Genomic DNA, 20,049 nt, shown 5'->3' with positions numbered 1-20,049 from the left:
GCGCTCTCAGCAGAAGGGTTCAGAGAGCGACCAGGAGGCCAGCGTGGCGGAACCTGCGTGAGCAGGCGGGGGTGGGTGCAGAGGTGGCTGGGTGATGAGAAGGTGCAGGTGGAAGTGCATGGGGACCTCCTAGGCCGCTGTCAGATGGGAGCAGCCAGGAGGCGGGTCTCCCGCCCAGCAGCACGGTCAGGGGCTTGGAGCCCAGCTCTGTGACTGATCCAGCACTCGTGACCGTGTGACTGGGGAACATATGTTAACGTCTGCCCCTGCAGAGCCCGTGTGGTATGCTGGAAAAGCCCTGGGGCCACCATCGGAAGGCCGCGCCCACGGGCTGCAAGCCCCTCCCACGCTCGGGACCTCAGCTGCCCCACCTGAATAAAACAGGGTCACACTGGCTGCACTCCAGGGCCTCTCTGCCCGCTCATCTCTCTTCTGGTTGGGTCTGGTTGGGCCCCGGTCGCAGGCAGCCTTAGCGCCTGACCAGGCCTCTCACCCCTGAGAGGTGAGTGGCCTCATCCGTTTCCAGCTGCTTCTGGTCTTGGCCTTCCAGTCCGACTGGAAACCCAGGACTCAGACCCCAGGTCAGGTCCCCATTGCCCTCAGGGGAAGGTATTTGAATTGTCTTTTAGTTAGTCTTTAAGAAAATACATTTTAATCTTAAAAAATAAGGTTTTAAAAATTGCTTCGTTAACTTTTCGTTTTCAGATTTGTGGAGGTATAATTCACACATGAAATTGTATGGCTTTAATGTGTACAATATGATGTTTGGAGATAGACGTACATTGTGAAGTCATTTCCACAGTCAAGCTAATCGCCATGCCCGTCACCTCATAGACAAAACAGGGATTCTTAGTTTCATCTACTTAGAAACACTTTTATGAGAGCACAAGTCAAAATCACTCTTAAACAAAAAGATAAATGTGTTCAGCATCTCACTCCCAGAGACAGATGAAGAGAGTTAAGTGAACACCATCATGCGTGATTTCTTGGTATCGCTCTCTATATGTAAATGCAGGCTCTTTTTTTTTTTTTAACAAAATTTTAAAATACGTTACTTTTAGTTACACATGACAGTAGGATGTATTTTGACATATACATACATAGAGTATAACTTGCCATTTTTGTAGTTGTACATGATGGCAGTTATTTTGGTCCTATATATGAACATAGGAAAGTTATGTCTGATTCGTTCTAGTGTCTTTCCTATTCCCATCCCCCCTCCCTTCCCTCATTCCCCTTTGTCTAATCTAATGAACTTCTATTCTTCCCTCCTCCAACTTATTGTCTGCTAGCATTCACATATCAGAGAGAACATTTGGTCTTTGTTTTGGGGGGATTGGCTTATTTCACTTAGCATGATAGTCTTCAGTTAATCCATTTACCAGCAAATGTCATAATTTTATTCTTATTTAAGGCTGAGTAATATTCCATTATGTATATGTACCACATTTTCTTTATCCATTCATCTGTTGAAGGGCACCTAGGTTTGTTCCAAAGCTTGACTATTGTGAATTGAGCTGCTATGAACATTGATGTGGCTGTGTCGCTGTAGTATGATGATCTTAAGTCCTTTGGGTATAAACCAAAGAGTGGGATAGCTGGGTCAAATGGTAGTTCCATTCCAAGTTTTCTGAGGAGTCTCCATACTGCTCTCCAAAGTGGTTGCACCAATTTTCAGCAATGTATGAGTGTGCCTTTTCCCCACATCCTCACCAACACTTATTGTTACTTGTGTTCTTGATGTTGCCATTCTGAAGAGTGAGATGGAATCTCAGTGTAGTTCTAATTTTAATTTCTCTAAGTGCGAGAGATGTTGAACATTTTTCCATACATTTGTTGACTGATCATATTTCTTCTGTGAAGTGTCTATTCCGTTCCTTTGTCCATTCGTTGATTGGGTTATTTGTTTTTTGGTGTTAAGTTTTTTGAGTTCTTTGTGTATCCTGGAGATTAATGCTCTATCTGAGGTACAGGTGGCAAAGATTTTATCCCATTTTGTAGTCTTTCTCTTCATGTTCTTGATTGTTTCCTTTGTTGTGAAGAAGCTTTTTAATTTGATACCTTTTCATTGATTGCCTCTTAATTTTACTTCTTGCATGTAAATGCAGCTTTGAAAATTAGAAATTGATTAGCCATTCACACGGTGATGTGACCCACCATTTCCCCTCTTGGGGTGTCATGGACACCTGTTTACTTTAATAAATCATGTCAATATCATGATTGCTTAATTAATTCTTAATTTCATTCCTTCTTGAAACTCTTCAACTCTACAAGCAGAACAGACACCCCAGCAAATTCAAATAAAGACTCAAAGAGAAAAAAATCCATAATTCCACTTCCCAGAAAGGTAACCAAACACTCATCTATTCACAAAACATGAATATTAAAAAAAAAACCTAAATAGTGCTGTCAACTGTCTTTTGCTGAGTCTGTGTGATAGAGAGCTCTTATCTTAATAAACACCCATTAAATCATCTACCTCAATACCTGTGCAGATGTTCCATCCAGAAAGAGAAGCATCTTTGCTTAGCCGAGCCCTTCTGATGGATTTTTAGCTTGCTTTTGATTTAAATGACATTTAACGCCACTGCGAACTCCCTGCGCCCACACCTGAGGCACCTGTCTCATTTCTTTAGGGTAAATTCTTACAGTGCGGGTTTCCAATGCCTGGGCTGAATTTGCTTCTAGAAAGACCACTAGGATCGAATCCCCGCCAGCTGTCTCTCTGGCTGTGCTCTGAGTGGCCTCTCTTTGGGTTGTTCGAAGCAGAGGCCATCCTGAAGAGGTGGAGGCACCCCTGGATCTGCCAGCTGACTCCAAGAAGGAGGAGGAGTATCGCAGGAACATCTGGAAGGGCTTCCTCATCTCCATCCCCTACTCAGCCAGCATCGGGGGCACAGCCACCCTCACAGGCACAGCCCCCAACCTCATCCTGCTGGGCCAGCTCAAGAGGTAACCACGTCCCTCACCCTGGGCTTTGGTCTCCTCCTCCGCGTCCCCTCACTCGTTCTGCATCCAGGGAATGTGTACCAAGGGCCTCCTTCGGCCAGGCTCTAGGGACACAGGGAGCCTCAAAGTCTAGCGGCCCCGCCCACAGGGGCTCCCATTTGGCAGGGAGATGGAAGAGCAAAGGGATCCATGTTATATGTGTGGCCGGAAATAAAATAAAGCAGGTGAGAGGGTAGAAGGGGCGAGAGTGGTGTCCTCAGAAACATCTGTCCCCTCTGCCGAGGCGACATTTGAGCAGAGGCCTGGAAGTGACGGCAGAAGCTGTGTGGACGCAGGTCAGAAGAGCATTTCAGACCTCGGGATCGGCCTGCGCAGGGGCTCTGGGGTGAGACTGTTCCCGGAGAGCCTCAGGGAACAGCCAAGACCAGGGAGAGCCAGGGCAGTGGGAGCACCTGGTCCTGGCTACTCGGGAGGCTGAGGCGGGAGGATCGCTTCAAACAGACTTCAAGGCCGGCCTGATCAACCTAGCAAGACCCCCAGAAAAAGATGGCGGGTGAAGGGGAGGTGTGAGGAGATAAGGTTCCAAGCAGCATCCCAAGTGGACCAGCGCTTCCTCCACGGGAGATGGGGAGGCGCTGAGAGTGACAGAGGATCGACACGATGCTTTAGAAGCAGACCCCTGCTAGAGGCTGCGGTCCGTGGCTGGGATGAGCTGAGAGACCCCTTCCACCACGCGCCGGGCCCCCAGTGGAGCAGGCTCTGCTCCCCCCACTGAACGTGTTCCCACAGTGACAGGGCAGCTGGCGGCCAGGACGTGAGGACAGACAGGAAGGGCTCTTCCACTGCATGACCTCATGTGGTTATCCCAAGCCTTTAGTGTCTCGAAGTTTAAAAGCTCAGTATTCCAAGATGCCGCGTCTGTGATTTTCAGATTCCAGGATTCTGAGAGGTTCTTTTGCAGCGGAGATGAATCATATGATTATTGATTTGCATAAATGCAGACGTAAGCTTCTGGCAAACAGCAGCTAACAGCAGTTGACATTCAGTGTGGCTGCAAATGCTGGCCAGCCTCTACTTGGTGCTCGGCCCATCAAAACCTGTGATGTGATGCTTTTTGCTCATTTTTGAGGTGCTGGGTATAGAACAGGGCATGCTAGGCAAGCGCTCTGCCCGGGTACGCCCCCGCCAGGTTACGTGCATGAGAAGTTTTCAGTACCTCACCCGGCTGGCCTTATTGAACTCCTGGTAAGATGGATGGTTGCTATATTCTCAGGTCCCAAAATCCTTTCATTTTAAGATCTGATGATAGAAATCAATGATTCTTAGCTGCACATGCCTCAGAATCACTGAGGGAGGTGGGAAAGAAGTCTGGGCCTCACCCACAGAGATGCTGATTTAAGAGGTGTGGTTCGGAGCCTGAGCACCACATTTTATCAGTTGGTTTAAAGCCACTGAGTTTTGCTGCAAACCCCAGGTGTCTTTTGGTCTCTAGTCTTCCAGCAAGGACTGGTTCTTGGTTTGGGTCAGCAAGATGGTCCTGCTCCAGGGTTGGGGAGAATCTAGACTTGGCCCTTCTGTTTTCTCCCCAGCCCTCCACTGCTGGGAGGCTGGTGTTTGGCACTGGGTTTGCTGAAGTCCATCTCTAGGACTGGACAGGAAGTCCTGGGATCTGGGTGCAGGACCAGGATCTGAGTTGGGAGTAGGGGAACTGGGAAAGGGAAGTCGTGATCAGTCAATTTCCAGCTCTCCTGCCTGCCCTGATGTGAGCAGAGTTTTGTTTCAACTTGAAAAGAAATCAGAGAGGAAGCACTGGGGCTGTTAAGTGAAAATGCCAAATACACAGGATTTTGAGTAAATCACATGCAAATTGTATGCAAATACACACGCATCTATGCAAATTGTATGCACAAACTTGGACCTTCTGGTGTAGAGGGAGAGACTGTAAATGGAAGCCTCTTCCATTAAAAGGAAAGTTACTGCCCTGCCTGATCCTTGGTCCTGCTTCTAAAACACATCTTACTAGTTTATTTTGATTATAAAATGATACAAGCACATTATAAAACATTTAGAAAACTTAGAAAAAATTAAAAGTACAGAATGCCTTCAATTTCACTGTTACAAGACTTCCCTCTAGTCTCTGTCATGTCTAGATATTAATTATGTGCGTATATTTAACATTATTGTTATCAGACTGTTGATACGTTTTATTTCTATTTTTGTTTCTGGCAGTCCCGGGGGTTGAACCCAGGGCCTCATATCTGCTAGGCAAGCTCTCTACCACTGAGCTATGCCATCAGCCCTGTACTATTTTAGAAGCTGATTTTAACATTAAAATTTTATAGAAAACATAAATTTTTCGTAGCTATAAATTGTCCTGTTTTGGCTGAGTGTCATACTTTATTGATCATGAGCATTTAGATTGTTTTCATTTTACTATTATTTTGTCATTATGAATTATGTGACTGGCCACATATCTGCTAATAGGTTAATATTTTTAGAATAATATTTTTCTTTTTGTCTATTCTCAGAGGTATACTTATTCATGATAGAAAATACAGATAAAGAAAAAGCAGGAAATAAAAAGCTCTGAGAGTCCCACTATATACTTTATTAATATTTTTGTTCATTTGTGTGCTTATTATATTTATATCTTGGATATTTATTTATTATTTATTTTAAAAGGCCAATGAGTGTCTTTGTATTGTCATTTTACAACTTATTTTTTCCTTTCCAACCATCCTGGCACAGATTCCTGGCTGCATTTGTTCACTGTTTTTTAAGTCATGTTTTTAGCAACAGAATTTCTGGACAAGGGGGTGTGCTTAGTGCACCTTACCAGATTCTTCTCTGGGAAAGATTGTTCCAGTGCACAAGCACAGGCGTCTGCCTGTGCCCCGTGTCCTCCCAGCATCCGTGATGTTGCCCCGGACACGTTCAGGCTTGATGGCATGCTCACAAAACCGAGGTTGAAGCCAGTGCAGCAGAGGAAGAACAGGGGAGCTCAGCAGCGCGGCTGGGGTCTGGGAGGGCACCTTGCGGGGCACAGGAGGCAGCCCACGGGTATGCTGCGCGGCCTCCCGTGAAGCCATTTCAGTGAACTTTGCTTTAAACATCACGGCTCTTCAGGAGAGTGCCAGCCTGGGCCTGCTGGGCCGCCCTCTCCCTTGGACACCGTGGGGAACACGTGGCAGCCGGGCCCTGCCTTGGTGCACTGTGGTCCTGCCTGTCCCTGGTCACTGGTTCACCTAGACCCCTGTGTGACTGCAGGTGCCCTGCAGTCCACTAGGTCAGAATCCAGCATCCCCACAGAAGAGGGTGCCTGGGGTCAGAAGGGAAGGACGCAGTGCTGCTGGGACCCCGTGCACACCTCGGCACGCCACGCCCCCCTCACCTCCTGCTCTCCTCCAGCTTCTTTCCACAGTGCGACGTGGTGAATTTTGGTTCCTGGTTCATTTTCGCCTTACCGCTCATGCTGCTGTTCCTGTTGGTGGGCTGGCTCTGGATCTCCTTCCTGTACGGGGGACTGAGTCTGAGGTACCTCTCCTTATCCTCCCGGCCTCAGGCTGGGGAGGAAGATCCGAGCGTGGGGCCAGCGTGCACTGCTGGACCCAGCCTCGGGCCCCCTGGGGCGGGCTTCTTAGCATCTCCCCTTGAGAAGCCAAGAGAGCTGCTGTCGGCTGGCATCATGTCGTGTCGTCTGCGCATGGTATCCGTCAGCTTCGCATCGCTGGGACCAAATACCTGATGAGAACAACTTAGTGGAGGAAAAGTTTATTTTGGCTCACAGTTTCAGAGGTGCTAGTCCAGTCTGTCTTCTCCACTGAGCTGGGCCTGAGGTGAGGCAGAACATCATGGTGGAAGGTGTGCAGAGGAAGACCCCTGACTATGGCCCCCAGGAAGCAGAGAGACACAGGGAAGAGCCAGGGACATGGTAGAGACCAAGGCCATGTCCCAGTGACCTCCTTCCTTCATCCGCATCCTACCTGCCTACAATTACCACTCAGTGGTCCATTCCAATTACTAATCCACCGAATGGATTAATCCGCTGATTGGATGACAGCCCTTAGCATCTCATCATTCCCGATGAACATCACTGCGTTGCCTGGCACATGCGCTTTAGGGAGGCACCCCAGATCCAAACCATAACACTCGTGTCTTGACCTCCAAGGTGTGAGGCTATGGAGTGGGGCGGCCTGCCTGCTGTGCCCAGGCCCTCAGTTAATGCCACCCATCATTAATAATCATTCATAGTATTGTTCTCTAAATAATGTAAATACTCATGAGCAGAGGAGAGGAGGGTACAGGGTCTCTATGGTAGCCCTGCTATAGAACACAATCTGGGAGGCTTGAGGACGATATTAATACTGAATCATATAATGGGGAAAATATTCCCTTATCCACCCTGCTTATATTGAGAAGAAAGTCTCAGCTGGGTGCTAGAGAAGACTTAAAATTTCTCTAACATTTTTTGGAACAAAGAAAGAGGGAGTTTCAGGCCCAGAGACTTAAGCCAGTCGTGGCTTCTAGCCAAAAGGTAATAATGGTGATTTACTTTACCACATTGGTTTTTATGGTTCCTTTATTTATGACAGGCAATTCTTACTTCCCCTTTATGGGTGTGATAAATTTTTCTACTTAAATACATTTCTTTAATTAAATGGTGAGCCTATTAGGAGGAAAATATTCGTTAAGTACGAGCCAGGTGGCGTGCAGATATGGCACATCAGTGGAGGAAGGAAGAATGTCTGGAGTTTGGGAAAGAGGAAACGCGGCTCTGAGCTGGGGTGGCAGGCGTCCCTGACACAGTCCCCGCCCCTCATCTCCAGGCCTTCGTAGGCTCATCTGTGAAATGGGACCAGCAGGAGCAACTCCGGAGCGGAGATGTAAAGTGCTCTGAAACCAGCACAGTCCTGGTGTTGGTTGACTCACGATTTCCAGGAGTCCTGAGAGCGGAGCCCAGGGTGCCAAGCCCAGTCCCGGCCAGGGAAGCAGGCCCAGACTGGGAACTCAGACGAGCCCAAGTTCAAGTCTTGGTCCTGTGCCATCCTAGCCGACTCTGTGGCCTCCCTGAACTTCTAATTTCTTCACTTGTAGATTAAGGATAAAAACCAGCTACGGCTCAGGTAGCCACTAAAGGAGGGAAGGGTGTCGGCTGAACCAGGGTCCCTTTGTATCACACACCTGTTTCTACAGCACCTGTTGTGCTTGGCCTCAGAAGAGGCTGAGGGAGGAAATGCAGGTAGAGGGAGCCCAGAGAGGGAACTTTCCGGGTGCGTGATAAGAGTGGTTCAGGCCAGTCCTCTGACTCCATCTCTGCTTAGCAAAAATTCCCTGAGTCCCTGTGAGGTGTCTGACACTGTGAGAGTTTCTGAGGTTGCAGCCATGGGCAAGGCGGAGACAGAGCCTGCCCTAGGTGAGCTTGCACTCCAGGCGGGGGACCCACAATGAAGAAGGCAATTCCAGGGAACTAGGATGGCAAGTACAAAGGTCCTGGGGCCCGAGGTAGCAAGGGATGCTCTGCAAGTAAAAGAAGGCTCGACGAAGTCTAATATATCTGTCTTTGGTTGTTTGTACTTTTGGTGTCCTAAGGAACTTCTGCTTGATCCAAGGCCATGAAAATGTACCCCCCTAGGTTTTCTTCTAAGAGCTTTATGGTTTTGGCTCTTTTATTTAGTTCATTTCATTTTGAGTTAAACTGTGTATGTAGTGTGAGGTGGAGGTCCAAATTCACTCTTTTGCACGTGGATGAATAGCTATGTGACAGATTGCTGCATCCCCACTGAAAGAAAGGTCTTGGCACTTTTGTCAAAATGTGTTGGCCGTAGAGCTTGGCCAGCTTTCTGGACCCTCGGTTCTCTTCCTTCAGTCTGTGTGTCCAGCACCAAGCTCTGAGTAGCCCGCTTGCCCACACTGATCTGAGATGCCAGCTTTATCACAGACTCAGCTCCCGCTTGTGACCGACTTTCTATTGTGACCCATTGATTTGTCTGTGTTCATGTGCCTGTTTAATCCACAAGAGAATTTTAAGCCCGGGAGTCCTATGATCAATTCCATTCCATATTTTCAGGAAATATCAGCCAGGTTATGGGGGACACAACTGTAGGAAGGGAAGACAGAGGCGGGAGCCCAGGCATTAGGCTCTCACGATAGCGAGAACAGAGACGAGGTGGCTTGGCCAGGCCGGGGCCAGGGTGGTGGAGGTTAGACACACCTGAGCGGCTGCTGTTACCGCCTCTCTGTTTCAGGGGCTGGAGAAAGAAGAAGTCGGAACTAAGAGCCGATGCAGAAGATAAGGCTCGAGCAGTGATCCGGGAGGAATTCCAGAACCTGGGTCCCATCAAGTGTGTGGGTAACGGGGTGGGAGAGAGCGGGTGTTAGACCATCAGGAGAGCGGCCTCCTGGCCTGGCCCTGGCTGAGTCCCAGGAGGACATCAGGGCCAGTGACCCGGGAGCCTAGTGTTGGGGTTGGCTCCCGCTGCCAGCCTCTTCCTGGTGCTGGGTAGCTCTCTTGACCCACAAAGCACCTTGAGGTGGACTTGGGGCGGGGATCTGCCCCCTTCCTACCTGCGGCGCCCTTTCTGACACCTTCTCCAGTGGCTTCCGGGATCTTCTTTAATGCATATCACCCATGGGTGAAAAGATCTAGGCTTCATCAGGCCTGTGTCCAAGGACTGGCTCTGCCACCACTTTCTGTGTGACTTTGGGCATGGTACTAACCCTCTCTGGGCCCTGCTCCCCAGTCTGTGAAGTGGGCCTATGAGGTAGCATTTGGAGACTATCTCTCTTACCTCTGTCCCTTCGCATGTGCCCCTCTCCTGTGTCTGCCCGTCTCCATGACGGTTCCCCTCTTTCCTCCCACGTTTCTTCCCCTTTTCTCTCTGCTTTGCAGTGTCTGTCTGTTTCCTCCTCCCTTCCTTTTCCCTGTGGGTCTCTGTGATGCAGACGGAAGCCACTGGGGAGGAGGTGCGTGCAGCTGAGGCAGGATCCCGGGCGAGCCGCACCTGGGACAGGACCAGCCGCAGCCGCAGCCTCCGTCCCGCTCCCAGGCCCCCTGGGGGTGGATGAGGCTTTTCAGCTTCCTCAGAGGCAGGACACCCGCCTGGGTCCCCCGCCCCTGCTGCTGTCACGGAACCCAGGGTGACTTCGCACCTGCCCGTTGTGCCACAGGTTTGCCGAGCAGGCCGTTTTCGTCCTGTTCTGTGCCTTCGCCATCCTCCTCTTCTTCAGGGACCCGAAGTTCATCCCTGGCTGGGCCAGCCTCTTCACTCCCGGGTGAGATTCTGGGGACCCACGGGATGCAGGCCAGCAGGGGGATGGTGGGGGGGGCATGTGGAGCCGCAGAGGCTGCAGAGGCAGGACCCCGGTGTCTGATGTAATCGTGTCATTATTAATGCTCTCTCTTTCCCTCCCCAAAGAGTTTAGATTTGGATGATAAAAATGTATTTAAATGTTTTTTTGTTTTTTGCTTTTTCAATACCCACCTAACTGGGCATGGTGGTGCACACGTGTAATCCCAGCAACTCAGGAGGCTGAGGCAGGAGGATCACAAATCCAAGGCTAGCCTCAGATACTTAGCAAGGCCTTAAGAGTCTGGGCGCGGTGTGGCTCAGTGGCTAAGCACCCCTGGGTTCAACCCCTGGTACCAAAAAAATAAAGTAACAGATAAATAATATTAATAATATTCTTTATAAATTATGCAATCTGTATATGTAGTCATGTGCCAAATAATGACATTTCAGTTGAAGGACCAGCATACGAGGGGGTTCCCATATGGTTATATGGCCCAATGATGTCATAGCAGTTTAGTTTGTGTAAACATACACTCTGCGAAGTTTGCAGTGATGAAATTGTTTGATGACATTTCAGAGGGTCTCCCTGCCCTTAAGTGATACATAACTGTATTATTACATGAGATTCTTTTTTTTTTTTTTTTTTGGCAACTAAATCCTCAAGCTCTAGTGTGTGTTTTCTATACTTAAAGCACGTCTTGATGTGGTCTTGCTGCATCTGGAGGACTCAACAGCCACACCAGGCTGGCCGCTGCCACCTTGGACCAGGGGGCTCTAGACACCTCCGGCTCTGAGCCTCGAAGTCCTCACTGTGACTTGGGTCATAAAACTGATCTACTGAAGGTTGTTTTAAGGCAGAAACATGTAACTTCATGGAGTTAAGAGGTGGTTTCTGTCATTCTTTTATTTTTCCGGAATGTAGGTATTTTGTTAGTTTTTTTTCAGATGAAGAATGGATGTTATAAGCATTTCAACAACACGGAGAAAGTGAAAATCACTTAGAATCTCAGGCTCCGGTTCTGAGAGACATCTTTTCTGATTTTTAAAAAAACCTGCTCAGAATCTGTTCTACACTTTGGTCAGGTGGCTGGTTGCAGGACTGGATACATTTGTCAAAAGTCTTAGAATTGCACCCAAGACTTTGAATACGTTGTATTATATATTACATTATCATGGATCCATTATCCATTATCATTATCATGATATTACATGTTAATTACACTTTAATAAAACAATAAAACGTGACAGTTAGCTAAAAGAACTCCAATGAAATGAGATTTTTTTAAACAAATATAATCCTAGTAAACATATTGTCATGTTTTTCTCTTTTTTCATTAGAAAAATTATGCATCCTCACAAAAATTCAAACAAGACCAAATTGAAAAAGTAAAAGTTAGTTGCCCTTCAACTACCCTCGGCCCCATTCCCCAGGACAATCACAGTGAAGTTGGTGACATTACAGATACATACACACATGTCAACATACACACGTACGTACTTGTGCAAATGATTGGAAAATGCAATAATATGATCCTGAAAACTTGCTATTTCTGATTCACTTCATTCTTTTTAAGCACCTCAAAATATACTGTAGTCTGGGAGGATCTTATTTTATTTAATGAATTCCTTATTGAACTATATCTGTACTACAAATGAAACTTTGCTTTCTTTCTACTTTTTTGTCATTTACACGGTATCTATTTCCATGTTGATCCATAAAAATCGATGTTATCTTTATCTTCTTTTAAACAGACACAGATTATTTGTAATGTGGATGAAACACACTTTATTTAAGCACATTCGTCCCTGCCAAAACTCTGTGTTGTCTTACCAGTAATGATCATCCTGCTCATGTTCTGTGTGTACGAGTCTGATTATCCTGGGGGTAAACTCCTAGAAGTAGAGCAACTCCATAAAGGGGTGCTCACAGGTACCTTTGTAGCATGTTCCCCGTGGCCTTCCAGAAGGTTAGGGTGTGTGTCCTCCCACCCCGAACTCCCTCCCCGGCCTCATTTCCCCTTTTACACTTTGACAGTCTCTTAGCACAGGAGGGGATTGTATTGCTTTTTATTTGTGTTTCTCTGACTGTGGGGACACTGGCCCCCTTTCCAAAATCTAGCATCTGAATACTCTTCTTTCTATACATGTGAGCCCAGAGAGCTCTCGTTAGGAACAGGCTCTGGGGTCACTGAATTTGGAGCTGGTGACTGAGCTCAGCCTCATCTCCTCCAGGGCCAGGGTGTGGCCTTGGGCAAGCTGGTCTGCTCTCTGACGGCCCCTCTTCCTCCTCTGAAGCCCAGGCCTGTCCTGAGGGCCTCACATCTGCCCATCCCCCCCCCCAGACCCTCTATGGATGCTTGAAAGGTGGCAGTTGGTGAGGGGGTGACTCTGGGCTGCAAGGTGGGGAGCGTCCCGTTCCCGAGGAGCTCGAGCCTGTGCTGGATACACACGTAGGGGGTTCTCACAGAGCCCAGGGTGGGCCAGTCGTGGGGCTCCGCGGACCCCAGTTTTCTGCAACTCTCAGATTCTTCCCTCTGTGGCCAAGTCCCTGCTCCTAGGGTCCTTGAATCTGGAGGATAAGCATCCGTTTGGCTCAAACTAGTCTCAATGCCCCAGGGAGCTGGGGATAAAGGCCTTTGCATCCATGGCGGTGGCTCATGCTGGGTGCAGTGCAGGCGGCATCCAGGGCCCAGCCACCAACAATGCCCCTTCACAGCGGGCTAATTCCCTTGCACAAATCCTCACTTGCAAGCCTGCCAAACCAAGCCTGCTGAGAAGCCCAGGGTCACATGCTTTTCATTGCAGGTTTGTCTCTGATGCTGTCACCGGTGTGGCCATTGTCACCATCTTGTTCTTCTTCCCGTCCCAGAGGCCCTCTCTCAAGTGGTGGTTTGACCTCAAAGGTAAGATGGGCAAGGCTGGGGTCTTGTGGGCTCTGCGAGGACTGTGGCATGGAACATGGCACCAGTGACCCGGAGCAGCCCCTGTCCTGATCAAGTGATCCTGCATGTCCTCCTTGCAGTGTGACAGCACTGTCTGGGGACCTGGGACTGCCCGAGGTGGCATTCCAAGACAGGCGTTTGCAACGGTAGCCCTGGGGCCAGACCCAGCAACTGGCTGCTATTGTACAATCCGTGAGCTAAGGACGGTGTTCATGTTTTCAAATGATTGAAAAAAATCAAAAGAAAAGTATTTCTTGACATGTGAACAAGAAATTCGAATTTCAGTGTCTGTAAAGAAAGGTTTGCACTTCCTCAAGAGAGTTGAGAGGCTTTGGAGATTTATTTTCCCTTTAGTTAGGTAAGTACCTACACCACGGCCTTGATGTTGCCTCCTGGCCCACAGAGCCAAACATATTTACCTTCTGGCCCTTTCTGAAAACCGTGTCCAACCCCTCAGCCCAGAAAGTAAACAACATTCAAATCCAATTTTTAGGAAAATCACCACGTGCCCCTAACTGGGAGTCCACAGGCTGGCCTAAATGCCGGCTCGTGACCCCACTGGGTGTCCAGCAGAAGTCTGCCAGAAGGCGGCACCCACACCTGCCACCTGGGATGGAGGCTATGACAAGCCCGGTCTCCGCTTCGGGCAGCAGAATGGGCTCTGGGCCAGGGGTCAGGGGTCAGGGTCTAACTGTTTGCTGTTGTTGGGGAAGAAAGACAGTCATGCAGGCCAGTCCCAGCTCGTGTGAAGACTGAGCAGAAGGCAAGGCGTCCTCAGGGCCCCCTGCAGCTGTGGCCTGGCTGGACCCTGTGGACGCCCAGCTGAGAGGCTCCACGCCAGCCTGACCCTGGCCTGCTTAGCTCACGCAACATTTCTGGCCTTGGCTGCTGGACCTCGGCAGAGTTTCTGCTGCTTCTTGGTGTTTGCTTGCGTATGGCTTCTGCTCCGCTGTGGGTTCTGCTGGTTTATAGCTCCCAGCCCTGCCTAGCCCTGCTCCCACCCTGGACCAGTGCCCCTGGCTTCTGCCAGGTCACCCCTGGGACATCTGCTTCCCCAGCTTCGGCTTCCTCCAGGACCTCAGCCCGCGGGCACCTCTCTCGCCTCGCTCCCCCGCCTGCAGTAGCAGGTTCCTCTCCCAGGGGGCTCTGCTTCTCACAATGAGGGTAAGAATTGGTTGGTCCCCCTGTTATTGGGCGGATCTTCCCCCAGAGGCCACCTGATGGCATCCTGGATTCCGGGCCACACTGGGATGACCTCCCGGCCAGGTGCCCGTCCTGGCTCTGAACACTCCTCCGTGCCCCGTGCTCTCTCTGGCTGGGCCGCGGGAGGCGTCATGACGCAGATGGCTGGTCCCCACGGTCCTGTCTTCCGGGGGTCCTCCGCTCAGTTCCTGTGCTCTCCTGCCCTTGATTCCTCTCTGCCAAGGAGGGAGCCCCTGGAAGCCATCTGCTTCTGCCTCTTAGTGGTTTTGTAGATCAGGGCTGCCAGATCTAAGACCCACAGAGGTGACGCTCCTGCACGGCAGAGTCGGGGCAGGAAAATGTGCCCCCGGAAGCACCTGGTTCTCCTCTGCCACCTTTCCTGTCACATCTGGGATACAGAGAACAGTTTCTGCCCCTTGAGGAAAATGGCAGCAGAGAACGCTGACAAGGGACAGGAGCTTGGCATCCTGGCAAAGTAAGGACTGTGCAGACTCACTTCACAGAGGCAGATGTTACTGTTTCCACCAACTGCCAGCATGCAAGACAACAGGATGATCTGGTCAGATTTCCAAAAGAAGCAAAAATTCTGGGCTCGTCTATGGAATCCCCCTGATCGGGAATGTCGATTCCCAATTCAAATCACAAAGCAAACTCCACGTGGGCCAGTGGCAGTAGTGCTGAGGCACCCAGAGTGGAGCCTGGTCCGTGGAGTGCCAGCGTGCCACCTTACCGAGGGCCCTGGGCTGGAGTTGCCAGCCTTGCCTGGTGGGCAGGGAGGGGGCCCCCGAGCGCTGCTCTCCCCTGGGCACTGGTGCCCCATGCAGACTGGCTGAGGTGACACTTCGCAGTGTTCAGCCCTCAGGACTCGGGTGGTGCCTGAGAGCAGCCTAATGTCAGTGTCCATGGAGAGAGTGACTTGACCAAAGTCACCCATTAGCTTAAAAAAGGATGTGGAGCCAGGCAACTTTGGTTTTCCTTTTGTACCCAAGTCGCCATCTCCCGCTCTTCCGCTCTTCTTCTCCCGCTTTCTGGTCCGCCCGCAGTGCGGGTCGGCTGACGTGCCTGTGCTGTGGCTGACAAGAGGGTGGAAGCTCCCAACGGCTCTTCCTCCGGAGGGCCGGCCGCCTGGCTCGCTCCATCGTGCCGGCTGGGGCTCTGCCCAAATGCCAGCTCCCCAGAGAAGCCCTTGCAGAATTTTCTGGAATGCAGTTCTCCAGGAGAGGGGCTGTCTCCTTGCCGGCCCTCTGTCTCTCTAGTGTCCGGAGCAGTGGTGGCACACGCAGGCCCGCAGGGCACATTTGCCAATGGAGGACCAGGGCTCGCTCTGGGCCTTGCCCCGGGGCTCAGCCCTCTGCACACTTGGGCACATTTCACCTCAGCACTGAGTCTCCGGGAAGTGCTCTCACCCCACCTTCCAGAGGAGGAGGCTGAGGCTCAGAGAGGTGGAGTCACCCACCCAGGTGAACCTGCACTTGCAGCTCTAGACACCAGCCAGGTGGAGCTGGGCCAGCGGCGGGAGCCTGTGCTGATAGGGAAGAGTGGCGGGCATGGCTGGACGGGAAAATAATAAAAAGGGCAGTAGTTCAGGCCAGTGGCCGTACCAGGTGGCAGAGGTCTAAGCGCCGCTGGCGGGCCCGCCCCTCCCAACTCCTGCTCTCACCTGCCACCTCGGGCAGGGCTTGCTTCTTAATACTACTTTCTCACCTCCGGGTAGAGGGCTGGGCCTCCTGCCACCTCCAGGCACCTCTTCCAATTCTGGGATTAACTGCGTGTTGCATTTGGTCCAAGAATCTCCAGGCAGCCCGCGACGCCCAAGGGAGGATTGTCCTGGTGGAGGATTTTACTAAGCAGCTTTTATTGCTTTTATTTTCTGGCTGTAAACTCTTGTTGAGGCAAACGGTTGTGTAGTTTGTGAAAATCTGGAGAGAGAAGGAAAACATCGACGGCTGCCTGAGCAGACAGGCCCGGGCGGCTGGCCGCCTCCCCTCCAGGGGCGTCTGCTCCCGCCAGGCGCCAGGCTCAGTGCAGCCTGGTTATTTGACAAATATTCACAGTCACTCTGTTCTAGACCCTGGGGAGGCAGCAGTCAGCCTCACGGAAATGCCCCTGTTAGTCTCCAGCTCCACCCTGCCTCAGGCAGCGTCTGCGGGGACTGGGGGTCAGCCAAGGCTCAGGAGCGCCTGTCTCCAGGCCTCTGCCGGCGGGGATGGGACATTGACCCACGCGCCAGGTCCAGCCCCCACCTGCTTCTGTAAACAGCATTGCTGGAATATGCCTCTGTTGTCCCCGCCCCTTCTGTCCCCGGCGTCTTGCCTGGCCACAATGACAGAGCAGTTGCCGCACAGGGATGGCCTGGAAGCCTGAGGTGCCCGCTGTCCACCCATGGTCAGGAGAGCTTGCCGCCAACCACTGCAACTTGCCAGCACTTTTGAGGAAATAAAAGCCAAGTCATGATTCCATGGGCCAAAGCCACTCCTGGCTTCATTTTTCCCAAGTTCCTTCTTCTGTCATCCCTTTCTGTACATGTTCAAATCAAAGAAGGCCCTTCCCGCTTTACACGAGGGTAAAACCAGCACCTAGCCCGAAGGGCAGTTGGGAGATTTCAGTGATGGCCGGCTTGTGGACTGGCTGGTTCCAGAACATTCTCAGGCTGTGCAGCCTGTGAGCTACTTCCATTCTGACCCCCCATGATGATGCTCACGGGGCTTCTCCAGAGCAAGACCTTGACTTCCTGGGGGCCCCCAAGTGTCCCCACAAAGAAGGGGCTGCAGGGCTGGTGGCCCCCTCCTCAGGCCGAGCAACCTGAGCCTGTGCTGGTCCCTCTCTCTGCCCAGCTCCCAACACGGACACGGAGCCCTTGCTGACCTGGAAGAAGGCGCAGGAGACGGTGCCCTGGAACATCATCCTTCTGCTGGGCGGGGGCTTCGCCATGGCCAAAGGCTGTGAGGTAAGAGCCACGGGAGCCGCAGGGCCACTGGCCTGGATGTGTGGGCAGGTCCCCGCTGCAGCTCCAGACGGCAGGGGATGGAATGGGCCCTGCAGGCATGGCCAGCTTCCTGTTGTGGAACAGGGACAATCTGGGTCCCAACCTCATGGGTCCACGCTCGGTACCCAGTGCCGCAGAGAGAGAGGAATGAAGTAAGATCCAGAGCTTCCAGGAGCCCTGGGTGGCTGTCCGGACGAGAGGGACTGTGAGAGCAGAGGAGCGACGGCAGGCCCTCCAACACGCCGACCGAGGGTTAACTCATGGGAGCTCCCGACGATGCTGTGAGGCAGAAGAGGGACGAATCCCATTCTGTAGACATGAAATCTAGGACACAGAGAGGTCAAGCAAGTTGCCTAAGGTCACACAGTTGGGGACTCAGGATGGGAATCCAAGGAGTCTAGAAGTGTATGCTCTTGGCCCCTGGGGTGTGCAGTTAGATATTAACAGTAATTCATTAATGCTCTTACCAGTGTTGTTCCAGAGGGTTCCGTGAGCACAGAGATGGACGGGGCTCAGGCAAGTGGGCACAGACCACGCAGTTCAGGAGGTGCCATGCAGCTTCATGGTCAGTGGGCCCTGTCCAGAGGCAGGGCAGCCTCTAGGTTCTCTATTGTATTATCTAATTTAATCCTCATGCTGACCCCAAGAGGAAGGTTATGCTTCCATCCCCATTTTACAGGACGGAAAACTGAGATGTGGGACAATTAAGCAGCTAACTCCCCAAGGTCATAAAGTAGTGTTCTGCGTGGGAGCGGGGTCCACCTCTGATTCCTGGGTCCTGCCTCCTCACTGTGCCGCAGAGACAAGGGAGGCCGGAGGCTCACCTGGTCGCGGATTTGACGCCAGAGCTTGCCCTGCTGGGCTTCGCCGCGTCCTACTCCCCGGCGGCTCAAACCCACAAGCAGTTAGGGATTCTTCTGAAACGACGGCAGAGAAAACCTGAGAATACTTCTCATCGTGCTTTCTCTGTCCAGTTCAATTTTAACTTTAGTTTCATGTCGCGTCCCCGCGTAGGACACCTGTTGACAGTATATGTGGTTCAGATGACCAGGCTTGGGGGCCCCACTCTTCACTGGGGCGCTTTGGACAGGTTTCTTAACCTCTGCGGGCTCCAGTTTTCTCATCTAGAAATTATAGATCAAATTCCTTCTTCTACAGAAGAAATGGAAGGAAAGTAAGAGAATAATGAACCCAGGCATAGAGTAAGCAGGGCCACATCCCAGCATCTCACTCCCTCCTCGGTCACAGCGTCAGAACGAAGCGGATTCCACACTGATTGGCGAGGAGCACGTCCTTCGCTGGTGCGCTCGGGGTCACCAGTGTGGAGGGAGAGAGGTGGAGCTGGGGGAGGCCCCGCCCACAGAGGCGTCCTGATTGGTCCGCCGTGGCCAGGCCTTGGTATCCCCGCCTCCATCATCTGGGACATGAGCTGACAGGACCCGGGGTGCAGTAGCCAGGCCTCCACGCGGGGTCTCCACCACGAGCTCCTTCGTGAAATCAAAGTTTTATTCCTTAAAAAGAAGCACACGCACAGTGGTGCAGAATCCAGACAGAACAAAATAACCGTGAGCACAAGTACTTTTTTTGGTCTTCATTTTAGGAATTACGAAGCCAGAGGGTTAAGTGACCGATCCCAGGTAACATGGCTCACTGAGAGCAGGGCTTGGGTTTGAACTTGCATTTGTCTGACCTCTCTCGCTGTTGCCTCCTACTGGGGGCGTATCAGGGAAGGCTTCCTGGAGGAAGTTGCTTGTTCTCAGGTCTGGTGTGAAATGCAGTGGAACCAGATCATCTGGGCTGGAAGCTGAGAACTTCCACTTCTTAACGTTTGCTCTTTGTCAAGTTACTAAAGCTCTTTGGGCCTCAGTTTCTGCACCTGTAAAATGGGAATAACGGTGACACCACCTGTTAGAGCCATCGCGATCACGAAATGAGTCACCGTGGGGGTCACTTAGAGCACAGCCAGACACCGTCGCTGCTGTGCTGGCAGTCAGGAGCAGTTAGTGGAAACGGTGTCACTCAGCACAGCGTTCTGAGCCCAGCCTGGCCCGAGGCAGGGGACAGGGAGGGGTGACCTTGCACCTGGAGCTTTGGGCTCAGGCTGGGACAGTGGTGGAGTCCTTGCTCCATGGGGACAAGGCTGCCAGGGAGGCCAGGCTGGCCCTCAGCCCGGGCCTGGGCAGCCACCCGGGGTTTCTGTTCAACAGGGCCTTTGTGTGGTGGCTGCCCCTCCCCCAGCCCTGCTGGTACCATCCTGTCCCCAGGCAGCTGAAGGCCAGCCCAGGAGTGACTGGAATGCACGGCACACCCCGGGTCCTGGCCCTGCCCAGTGCCTTACCGGGCCGCAGCCAGGCCACCCGAGGCTTGGCGGTTCTTGGATGGAGCCCAGGTGAGGCTGGGCCTGTGGCATCCCCAGGGCTGAGTCCCCGAGCTGGAGGCAGATTCTAGTGTGCACACGGAGCTCGGGTCTGCAGCAAAATGGTGTACGTCCCCCATAGGTACGCACAAATCCGAAGACTTCCCAGGCCTGCACGCAAGGCCACGGGTGGCCGGGCGCCTGCCTGCCTCCCTGATTGCTGGCCCCCGCCTGTCCCCCTTCTTCACCCCTCTCCATTCCCTCTGACGGCTTACTGTTCCTCAGCCATGTCAGACTCACTCGCACCCCAGGACCTTTGCACCA

The 20,049-nt window shown here is 51.7% G+C and overlaps 1 protein-coding gene across 3 annotated transcripts in view; it reads left to right on the top strand.

Moving 5' to 3' along the window:
- The window catches only part of SLC13A3 (solute carrier family 13 member 3), a 66,244-nt gene that overhangs the window by 36,128 nt on the left and 10,067 nt on the right, over positions 1-20,049 (top strand). The window contains exons 4-9 of one of the 3 annotated variants that reach the window (XM_079127950.1): positions 2,767-2,952; positions 6,441-6,483; positions 9,195-9,290; positions 10,117-10,221; positions 13,044-13,141; positions 17,218-17,330. In XM_079127950.1, coding sequence (XP_078984076.1) covers positions 2,767-2,952; positions 6,441-6,483; positions 9,195-9,290; positions 10,117-10,221; positions 13,044-13,141; positions 17,218-17,330 — 641 coding nt within the window. Of the gene's footprint in view, positions 1-2,766; positions 2,953-6,357; positions 6,484-9,194; positions 9,291-10,116; positions 10,222-13,043; positions 13,142-17,217; positions 17,331-20,049 lie in introns of all 3 variants that reach the window. The other 2 variants (XM_079127949.1, XM_079127948.1) reach the window with 2 other exon arrangements.

The sequence above is a fragment of the Sciurus vulgaris genome (genome assembly GCF_902686455.1).
Source record: "Sciurus vulgaris genome assembly, chromosome: 2".
In the NCBI taxonomy this organism is placed as follows: Eukaryota; Metazoa; Chordata; class Mammalia; order Rodentia; family Sciuridae; genus Sciurus; species Sciurus vulgaris.
The sequence above is the reverse complement of the archived record's forward strand: the minus strand, read 5'-3'. Positions and strand labels throughout refer to the sequence as shown.